This window comes from Ochotona curzoniae, unplaced genomic scaffold, assembly GCF_017591425.1.
Source record: "Ochotona curzoniae isolate NIBS_2020 unplaced genomic scaffold, NIBS_Ocur_1.0 contig_908, whole genome shotgun sequence".
In the NCBI taxonomy this organism is placed as follows: domain Eukaryota; kingdom Metazoa; phylum Chordata; class Mammalia; order Lagomorpha; family Ochotonidae; genus Ochotona; species Ochotona curzoniae.
This window is the reverse complement of record NW_024466607.1, coordinates 8216718-8227976: the sequence shown is the minus strand read 5'-3', so window position 1 is coordinate 8227976 and position 11259 is coordinate 8216718. Positions and strand designations below refer to the sequence as shown.

General features: G+C 49.2%; 1 protein-coding gene across 1 annotated transcript in view; it reads left to right on the top strand.

Moving 5' to 3' along the window:
* The first annotated feature begins 7855 nt into the window (after positions 1-7855).
* The window catches only part of EEFSEC (eukaryotic elongation factor, selenocysteine-tRNA specific), a 205900-nt gene continuing 202496 nt past the window's right edge, over positions 7856-11259 (top strand). The window contains exon 1 of the mRNA XM_040995304.1: positions 7856-8159. Within this exon, the coding sequence (XP_040851238.1) occupies positions 7856-8159 (304 nt within the window). The remainder of the gene's footprint in view (positions 8160-11259) is intronic.

Below are 11259 nucleotides of genomic sequence, written 5' to 3'. Positions count from 1 at the left end.
AAAAGGAAAACAATTTTATTTGTAATAGTATCAAAAAACGTAAAATACTTAGGACACATATAAGGAGGTGCAAGGCTTCCTCACTGAAGACACAAACGAAACACTGGTAAAGGAAAGAGAGACTGCACCACTATAAACAGTCTAGCGTCATAGGTTAAAACACTTGCTGCTGTTAAGATGTCATACTGTGCACAACAATGTAAAAGAGGAATACAATCTACCAAGATCTACATGCCGTTAGAGTTTGAAGAAATTTTTTTGTAAATCCTAAAATCCATATACAGTTGCAACAAACCCCAGCTAGCCCATGACTCTACCCCCCAAAAAAACCTTGACACGGGACCTGGGGAGGGTAGGAAATTGGGTGGGCCTTCTCCCTTAATACCCCCCTTTAAACATGAAGGAAACAATATGGAAAAAATACTAGTCTTATTCACTTTCCTGTAGCCCTTGAACCTTTTTACCCTAATTAACTATGTAAAGATTGTCAAAATAAATTAAAAATTAAAGATTTATTTTTATTATTTTTTTTATTGGAAAGGCGGATATACAGAGAGGAGAGACAGAGAGGAAGATCTTCCGTCCGATGATTCACTCCCCAAGTGAGCGCAACGGGTCGATACTATGCCAATCTGAAGCCAGGAGCCTCTTCCAGGTCTCCCACGCGGGTACAGGGTCCCAAAGCTTTGGGCCGTCCTCGACTGCTTTCCCAGGCCACAGACAGGGAGCTGGAAGGGAAGCGGGGCTGCCGGGATTAGAACCGGCGCCCATATGGGATCCCGGGCGTGCAAGGCGAGGACCTTTAACCACTTGCGCCACCGCACCGGGCCCAATAAATTAAAAATTAAAAAAAAAAATCCTTGACAAACAAAATCAAGTTGGGAGAGTCCTAATTCCTGACTTCCAAACTTTGTGCACAGCTACAGTCAAAACGTACAGTGTTGGTGTAAACACTTGAGCAACACACTAGGAGAGCATGCCCGGAAATCAATGCTCATATGTGTGATTATACTTTTTTTTTCTCACAGGGAGCCAGGTCTGTTTAATGGGGGGGGAGGGACAGTCTGTTCAACAAATGTGGCTGGAAAAATTGGATATCTGCCTACAAAAAAATAAAGTTGGACCCTTAACGTTATCATGTACAAAAATTAATTCAAAATGGATGTTCTAAGTCTTTCCAATCTGATAGTGGAACTTGCACCAAGATGTAGATTTTCATGAAGACGCTTATGGGGAAAGCCTTTGTTCTCAGGGTTGACCTTTCCAAGATAGTAGAACATTGGAAGACCAAGAGACAAGATCAGAAAGGCATTCCTATTGATCAGCCAAGACTGATGTTTGTTGGCAAGCAATCGACTACAGCACTTGAAAGAAATCCACTCTTTGTGTCAGGTCTCCATGCTGGTAACCAAAGGAAGAATCGGGCAAATGTTCATGACCTTGTATTGTCGATGGTTTCTTGAACATGTCACCGATGGTGCAAGTAAAGGCAGAAACACTGGGTTAGTTGTAAACTTCACCAAAATAAAAGCTTTTGTGCATCAAAGGACACTATCAGAGGTGATGGCAGGTGCAATAGATACGATGCTGCTTAGGATGCCTGCAACCAATACAAGGACCTGTGGATTCAAGTCCCTGATCTGTTCTCAACTCAAGGTTCCGGCTTCTGTGTACTCTGAGATCAGCAGGTGACAGTTCCAAGAGTGAAGACTCTGCCATCCGTGTGGGAGACCCAGGCTGAGTCCGGTCCAGCCTCGGCTTTGAAGTGGCTGGTGCAGGCATTGGTGGAGTAATCCAGGGTAGGGAACATGTCTTTCTTTCTTTTTTTTTTTTAAAGACTTATTTGTTTTTATTGGAAAGTCAGATTTACATGGAGAAGGAGAGACAGAGAGGAATATCTTTCATCTGCTGGTTCACTCCCCAAGTGGCTGCAAAAGTTGGAGCTGAGCTGATGTGAAGCCAGGAGCCAGGAGCCTTTTCCGGGTCTCCCACCTAAGTGCAGGGTCTTAAGGCTTTGGACCATCCTCAACTGCTTTCCCAGGACACACACGGTGAACTGGATGGGAAGTGGAGTAGCTGGGACACGAGCCAACGCACATATGGGATCCCGGGACATGCAAAGTGAAGATTTTAGCCACTAGGGTACTGCGCTAGACCCGGTAGACGTGTCCTTCTCCCAGATAAATATTTTTCTTTTAAATATTTATTTATTTTTATTGCAAAGTCAGATATACAGAGAGGAGAAGAGACAAAGAGGAAGATCTTCTGTTCAATAGTTTACTCCCCAAGTGACCTCGACAGCTGGAGCTGAGCTAATCTGAAGCCAGGAGCCAGAAACTCTTCCGGGTCTCCCACACGGGTGCAGGGTCCCAAGGCTTTGGACCATGCTCGACTGCTTTTCCAGGCCACAGGCAGGGAGCTGGATGGGAAGCGGGGCTGCCGGGATTAGAAGCGGCGCCCATATGGGATCCCTGGCATGTGCAAGGCGAGGACCTTAGCCACTACACTATTGCACTGGGCCCTAAATGTTTTTCTTAAAGGGTACTTCCAATAGGGTGAAAAGAAATTAATCTGTAGAATGGGAGAAGATATTTGTAAACTATGTATCTGATAAACACTTAATGTCTAGAGTACATAAAGAATTCCTACCGATTGGGCCCAGCACCATAGCCTGATGGCTATCATCCTCGCCTCACACATGCAGGGATCCCTTATGGGCACCAGTTCTAATCCCAGAAGCCCTGCTTCCCATCCAGCTCCCTGCTTGCGGCCTGGGAAAGCAGTTGAGGACGGCCCAAAGCCATGGGACCCTGCACCCGTGTGGGAGACCCGGAAGAAGCTCCTGGCTTCTGATTGGCTCAGCACCAGCCATTGTGGCCTCTTGGAGTGAATCGTTGGGTGAAGATCTTCCCTCTCTGTTTCTCCTGCTCTCTGTGTATCTGACTTTCCAATAAAATAAAACTTTATTGAAAAAAATAATTTCTATGGTTCAAGTTTTAAAATGAGTGAAGGACTCGATGGACATTTCTCCAAAGAAGTGGAAAAGTGCTCAGCACATTAATCATTAGGAAACTGTAAATCATGACCACACTGAGACACTGTTTACAACCTACGAAGGTAGCTACTTTCTCCCTGAAGGAAAATAGGATATATTGCAGAGGCTCAGGAGAAGTCAGGACTCCTGTGCAATGCAGAATAACGCAGCTGCCTCGGGAAACGGCTTGTTGCTTTCCCCAAAAGGCGGACATGCGCTAGCTGTACATGCTAAAGGCTTATGCACTCAAAGAGATCCAAACAAAACACTGCTGGAGGAACATAAAATGTAAATACTATTAAAAAATAAAGAAGAGAAGAGAAAAAGTAAGAAAAGAAGGAAGGGACGGAAAGAGAAGGGCTGGAGTTGTGGAACACCACGGTAAGTTGCCGCTGTGACATTGGCATTGCATGTAGAGTCTAGTTCTATTCCTGGCTGCTCCACTTTCAATCCAGCTCTCTTTTCATGTGCCTTAGCAAGCAGCAGAAGATGCTCAGGTGTTTAGGTTCCTGCTGCATTACACGGATGACCCACTCGGAGTCCCAGACTCTTGCATTCTACCTAGCCCAGCCGGGAGTAAACTGGGGGATGGAAACGCTCTCTCTCTGACTTTCTCTCTTTCCTCCTTCTTTCTGTAACTCTACTTTTCAAGGAAACCAATAAATCTTAAGAGAGCGAGAGAGTTGATTTTTCCAAGCTCCAACTCCTCCATTTTCCAAACTCAGAGGACCTGTGAGCGACATTTCGCTTGCCAGACCGGAATCTCTAACTGATACTGAGTTGGGTGAGAAAGTGACGCTATCTTAACCTGCGTTCCTTTCATCCCACGAAACTAAGTGGAGGGGCCCGGCGCAGTGGCACAAGTGGTTAAGGTCCTCGCCTTGCATGCCCGGGATCCCATATGGGCGCCGGTTCTATCCCGGCAGCCCTGCTTCCCATCCAGCTCCCTGCTTGTGGCCCGGGAGAGCAGTCAAGGACAGCCCAAAGCTTTGGGACCCTGTACCCGCGTGGGAGACCCGGAAGAGGCTCCTGGCTTTGGATCAGCATAGCATCAGCTGTTGCGGTCACTTGGGGAGTGAATCATCGGACGGAAGATCTTCCTCTCTGTCTCTCCTCTCTGTATATCCGCCTTTCCAATAAAAAAATCATAAAAAAAAAAAAACTAAGTGGAGGTTCTGATGGAAAAGAAAGAAGGAAGAATGACTAATGAACGTATCAGAGACATAAATACAGTGGGACCGGTGCAGCAGTCTAACAGCTAAAGTCCCGGCCTTCCATATGCACAGGTTAAATGCACAGGCTCTAATCCCGATGGCCCTACTTCCCATCCAGCTTCCTGCCTGTGGCTGGGAAAGCAGTCAAGGACGGCCCAAAGCCTTGGGACCCTGTACCCACGTAGAGACCCAATGGGCTTGCCCCCCTCCACCCTTAATATCTGCCTAGCCCCCCATGGCTACTTTTAAAACAGATTTATTTTATTTTGATTGGAAAGGCAGATCAGATTTATGGAGAAAAGGAGAGACAAAGAGTGAAGATCTTCCAAGCATTGGTTCTTTCACCAAGTAGCCACAATGGCCGGAGCTGAGCTGAACTAAGCCAGGAGTCAGTAGCTTCCTCCGAGTCTCCCATGTAGACGCAGGGTCACCCATGTGGGCAGTGGGAACCCAAGGACTTGTGCCATCACTTGCTGTCTCCCAGGGTACACATGAACAGGAAGCTAAACCAGGAAAAGAGGAGCTTGGGCTAGAAGCAAGCACCCCAACACGGGATATGTGTGTCCAAAGGAGCCTCCGACCTCTGCCCTAAGCCTGCCCACAGAACATGCTATCCTGGTCCTGCCATCCTGCATCCTGATCACAGGCCAGACCAGTGGGTCCCACCCAGCCTTGGACGCCCCCAAAACCATGAGCTGAAATAAACCTTTGTCCTTTGTCACGAGTTCCTTTTGGTTATTTCCACTGCAGTAATGAAAAGCCAACCTAGACACGGGCCAGCCAGGCCCTGCTCCTGGGGTCCCATCTTAACCCAGGCCTGCATTCTGCTGGTTTTAGGTCAGCAGCAAGGAATACACTGTAAAAAATTGTTCTATAATTATTAATGATTTATTTGTTTTTATTGGAAAAGCAGATTTACAAGAGGAGAGACAGAAAGATCTGTCCATTGGCTCACTCCCCAAGTGGCTGCAACGGCTAGAGCTGAGCTGATCTGAAGCTAGGAGCCAGGAGTCTCTTCCAGGTCTCCCACATGGATGCAGGGTTCCAAGGTTTTGGGCCGTCCCCGACTGCTTTCCCAGGGCACAGTCAGGGAGCTGGATGGGAAGTGGAGCTGCTGGGACATGTATTTGTGCCCCAGACCCAGTGTGCTGCCCGTGCGGACAGGATAGACTCTGATATGTGTCCATCCTTCATAGAGACTGGGAGTGGGGAAAGAAGACAAGGCGCTTCCAAGGAGAACTGAGGTGTTCTTAGAGAAGAGCTGATGGGGATGCCCACCACAGACCACAGCAAAGTTACTAAATCCTGTGTCCGTCCTGCAGCGGGAGAAAGTGATGCCATCCCGTCATCGTCAAGGAGAGCCATGATTCTGACCCACACGGTGTGAGTTCTTGCTATAACATAGGTGGTCTACATGGATTTCAGCCTAATGCAGCGGTGGCCCATTTATTCAGTGCTAAGAAGGCCAGGTTGGCTAAATTGGTGGCCTGCGTGTTGGCCTCCTCTGGAGCTTAGCACGGGACATGCCGAGAAGTACATGGTTAAAAGAATCACCGGTGAGGCAAATCTCTCAGAAAAAGGGAAATTTCTATTCATTCCTGAAAGAATCTTTAAAGCTGCAACCCAAATCAAAGCACAAAAAGTATAATAACTTCCTCGGGGACAATTTATAATTAATCCTGGATTAATTGGCCTTAATGAAGTTGAATTAATTACTGGCTGTTTGTAAAGAACTTTGAACTACCCTAGTACAAAAATGGCATTAAAGACACAGAAAGGAACCAGCATCACATTAACATTAAGAACAAATCCCAAATAATCACAGCTTTGCAGGCTGTTTCCCATCAAATTATTTTTCCCAGGGACTGTGCCCAGCTAGTGGAACTGCTCACGTCCTAGGGGTCTGTGACAGAGGGGGCACATCTTCCTGGGCTACAGGTTTGGCAGTGAGTCAGTTCAGGAGGCGCTGATGGAGCACTGGTAGGTGTCAGGCCCAAGGCAATTCAAGATGAGGAAGGTGAGGGCTGTGCTGCAGGCATCCTCAGCAGTCTAGGATGGGGGAAGAGCAGCAGCCCGGACTCAAGCTCCCTGTACGCGCTGTCTGAGATGCTAGGACAGAGGCAAGGAATGTTCCAGACGCGGCTAAGAGCAGCACCTCAGGTTTCGCTCTGTGAGCACCGTCCCAAGATTCTCCGTTGATGCAGAGGCACCCAACTTTGCAGAGAACTGAGACTCTACTTGGGACACACTAGGTCCCCAGGTTTGGAGCTGATCGTAGCTAACTTGCCCCTGGGAGGAGACAGCCTGCCTGGGGATGGAGGCAGATCAGAGGAATGGGGTGAAGAAGATGGGCTGGTGCTGGGGTAAAGTTGATACCTTCAAGTCCTCCTCTGAGGATGATGAAGCCAGCACGTCTAACCTTCTCCAGACTGACACACCTCTCTTTCCTTCTCTCCCTGTCACTCTGTCAAATATATCTAAAAAAAAAAAAAAAAAAAAAAGGTTTGAGAGGTAGAGGCAGAGATGTCCTTCTGCCTCTCTGGGTGGCACGCCTTCCACGTTTGCCACTCACTCACTCAAAGCCTGGCTTGTGAACAGCACTCCCTGCCACCTCCCCCCCGGTCCTGCCAGCATCTCTCTTCGTTCCAAGTTTCCATCAGTTCTTTCTATGAGGCCAACATAATAGTGTTGAAGCTAAAAACACCCACAACACCTCTTTCCTTTTCATTATCCTGTGTCAGGTTCCTGTGATTCTTTGAAACTCTTACTACCTATCCATTAAGACGCTTAAACATGCCTGCTGCTTGTACCCTGGGTGTCTGAAGATGGAAGACAAATTTTTGTCTTGCAGGATGGGAAAACAAAGACACAAACTCTGGTTTCTTAGTAAGAGGACTCCACATTGATGATTTCACCTCACCCTAACTACCAGCCAGGGGCCCCCATCTCCAAACAGCTTTACCTTGGGGATTAGGGCTGTAGCATATGAATTTGCTGAAGGGGAGGAGAAGTGGGGAACGGGGAACAAGGTTCAGTCCGTAGACAGGATCCTTTTCTGACTGCAGAGCAGGCATGGCACTTTCCACAAGGGCCACAATGTTGTCTTGACAGGTGTCAGCAAAGTTTGCGCCTGGTCCCCGCAGTCTTCAAAGAATGAGCAGCTCTGAGAGGAAGTTGCCCTCCGTCTTCCCCTTTGAACCGCCGCGTTTATTCTCCACACAGGCTTTCTCGCCCTTTGGAAAGGTCTAGTTCAATCACTAGCTCACGTGGTTGACAGTGGACACTGTATCCCAGTGCCACACAACCGCAGTGCCTGCTATCCAGTAGGCACTTCATAAGCATTTGTTGAAATAAGCAGATGGATAGACCTAAAAATCCCCAACATCAGGCTCCTCAAGGCAAGAACATCCCAAAAGTCCGGTCCGGTCTTCGAAGCACCGGACCGGCCCCGCGGGCTCCTCCCGGAGGGCGGAAGCTTCGGGGCCGGAACGGGTGCGCCTGGCGCGCCGGTTGCGCGGGGGGGCCGCTTAACGGGCCGGACCGCAGCGGCACCCGTGCGAAGTGAGGGGCGGGCCGGGCGGGTGTCCGAGCCGGCGGTGGCGGCGGCATGGCAGGGCCGCGGGTGAACGTGAACGTTGGCGTGCTGGGCCACATCGACAGCGGCAAGACGGCGCTGGCCAGGGCGCTGAGTACCACGGCCTCCACGGCCGCCTTCGACAAGCAGCCGCAGAGCCGCGAGCGCGGCATCACGCTCGACCTGGGCTTCTCTTGCTTCTCGGTGCCGCTGCCCCCGCGCCTGCGGCCAGCGCTGTCCACGCACGGGCCCGAGCTCCAGCCCGGAGAGCCGCTGCTGCAGGTCACGCTGGTCGACTGTCCCGGGCACGCCTCCCTCATCCGGACCATCATTGGCGGTGAGCGCGGGCCGGGGCGGGAGGACGGGCTTCCGTGTCCCCGCTTCCCACGTGGGGGACCCCTCTCCAGCAGCCCCTCAGCGGCGGGTGGCTTTGGGACTCGAACTCACAGCCGGTGGATGCGGACTCTTTCGCATTCAGCGCAAGCCTAAGTGGCAAGGTGCTTTTGCGTCCCCGCCCCCTAAATGTGCCTGTGGTTGAAAGTCAGAAACTACAGAAAGGAGGTATGCAACAAGTCTTTAAGGCTTCTCCTCGTTTCGCATTCTGAGAGCCAACCTCTGTTCCCAGGGTCATTTCAGGAAATCCCACAAAAATACAAGCCAGTTTTTGCACCTCACCCCGTGTTGTCCGGGGAGTACTCTGTTTTAAAGCTCACACAGGCCAACACTTCTAATTTCTCAGTAACGAAGCTTTGTGCTGTTGGCAGTGTTTCCTAACCACAGTGTAATGAACATTCTACAACAGAAGCCTTTGGGACGTGTTTATTAATTCTGGAGGGTAAAACTCCTAGACCCAAGTGAAGGACATGGCAGTGTTTTGTTGTGGTGGGTACCTCTGAAATGTCCTCCTAAGATGTTGTCTCACTTATTTGATTAAAAAAAAATTTATGTATTTGAAGGCCGGTTAAAGAGAGAGAAGAGGGAGGGGAGAGAGAGAGAAAGAGAGAGAGCGCTTCCATCTGCTGGTTCACTGCCCAGGTGTTCACAGTGGCCACTGAGCCAGGTCAAAATTTAGGAGCTTCCTCCAGGTCCTTCACGTTGGTAGCAGGCAGCCCAAACTCGTGGGCCATCCAATGCAGCTTTTGCAGGTCTTCAGCAAGGAGCTGGATCGGAGGCAGCTGCGGGATACAAACCAGCACCCGTATGGGATGCCAGTGTCTCAGGCAGCAGCTTTACCCACTAGGCCCCAACCCCAGTCCCTTGATTTATTTTTAAGGTAATTGACGAATGCATGCCACTTGTGAACAAATAAAACTTAGGGAGTCAAATGGAAGTCCTAGTAGTTACTCCCTTCTCAGTTCTGGCCCTCCAGTCTTTCCAAATGACACCGCCATGGCTGCTGAGGATCACTTTTCTGAAATGTTTGGGAGCAGAAGCGTTGCAGATTTTGGATTTTGGGGGGACTTGGAATATTTGCATCTGCTTAATGAGGTCTGTTGGGGATGAGATCCGAGTCTAAACGGTGTATTTGTCTCTTTCCTGTGTAGCCCATTCAGACAGCCTGAAGATAATCTTAGATTTTTAGTGCGCTTGTGTTTTGACTGTGATCTGCCATAGGAGGTCAGGTGTGGACTTTGACACTTGCAGTGTCATGTTAGTGCACGAGATGTTTCATATTTTGGAGTACTTTGGATTATGTTTTCGGATTAGTGGTGGTCAACCTGTGTATGTTTGTGACTATCTTTCCAAACCATGCAAATTATACTGAACTCTACGGACACGGTTCTGAAACTTGCTTTTTCTTTTAGAGAATCATGATACAACAACACTGCAAGGTAATGGCACAGAAATGTTTACAGCTGAGTGAAGTGCACTCACCGCAGGCTCCAGTTGCTGACTGTGTGTGTGTTTGCATTTCCTTGTGCTTTTGCACAGTGGTATTCTCAGTGCTGACAACCATTTATGGCAGGGGTGAAGAATGTCTGACCTGCCTACTATGAGAGGCCCATCAGATCATTTGATTTGCTCCTGCCAAAGCAACTGTAGGTGGGACTTGAAGTTCAGTAAATCTATAGCAGGCTAATTTTTAAATTGGTAATTTCATATGGCCTGCAAGTGATGTTATAAATATCCAAATAGCCTTGGCTGAAAAAGGTCCCCCACCCCGTCTTGAGGGAGTTGGTGTCAGGTGAATGGTTTGAGGCTGCCATGGTCACTGGACAGGCTGGATCCCAGCGGTAACGGCGAGTCTGTTAAGCTCTTTGCTCTGCTGCCTTCCCCCTCGTCCATGCCCCAAGCATTCTGAGAGCATTCCTCCAGTTAATGGGAGGGGAAGTGGGGTCCAAAGAGGTTGGTGGGCTTGTTCTAGGTCACATGATCCCAAGTCTGCTCAATCCGTGTTTCAGACATTGCGCCAGTGTTTGGAGGCACCATTTGATTCTCCAACCTTCCTCCCTTGTAACTGGCTTCTGTTTGGTCACTTAGTACCTGTAAGCATATTCTGAGCCAATCTGTATTGGACGTGGAAGCCCTAGGTTAAACAGAGTGAAGCAGATTCTTAGTTTTCTGTAGTAACTGCTGCTGTCTGTTAGATGAGGAGTTGACTTAGGCTGCTACACTGGTGAAGAAGCCATATGCACTCAGTTGGAAGCACACTTTGCAACTTTGCAATCTTTCTTCCCCTGCACTAGCACTGTGTCCCAGTCCTCTCCTGGCTGCTGTGTGTGCAATAAGTGAGTGCAGCTGGCAGTCAGCCTCGCAGCCACAGTCACAGGGAGAGGACAAGCAGCACTCTACAGTGTGCTGAGCTGTGATGACCGATGGGCAGGTGCATGGAGCATGTTTTCAACTTTCTGTGTTTTAACTTAAGAGTAAGTTTCTCAGGATGGTACCCTGCTATTGAATTGAAGTATCTGGAGCACAGGTGAGTGGTGAAGGACATGCTTTCAGAGGCAGACAGAGGAGCTGCACTTGAAGCCTCACTAGTGCTGTGACCTTTGAACCTAGCTCTGGACCTTCCACGTGCAAATAATGGCCAGCACATAGCTACTCCCTGGTTTGGCTCTTCTTGCCTGCTTGCTGCTTCCTGCATGCCCTGCTGAATGTGGTGGTTGCTATTCTTACAGAGGCAGTTGGGGAGTGGCATAGTCCGGGGTCTATCCAACTCCAAGGACAGGGTCCTTTCCCTGCTCTCCAGGTCCTGCTTATAATTACAGAGAAAGTTTCACATGGCAAAAGGGTACCAACACCATCCTAGTCCAGCATCACCAAATCCTTGTGCTCTGAAGAAATCTGGCAGATCTTCGGTGTAGATTGTGAAGTCTAGAAGAGGGATTGTCCTACTGTGGGATGTAGCAAGGATCCTGGTGTGTGGATCCCTCCTTCAGCTCTGGACCCTGCCCTCTGCCTTGCTCTGCCCCGGTTCATGCTGTGCACAGTGG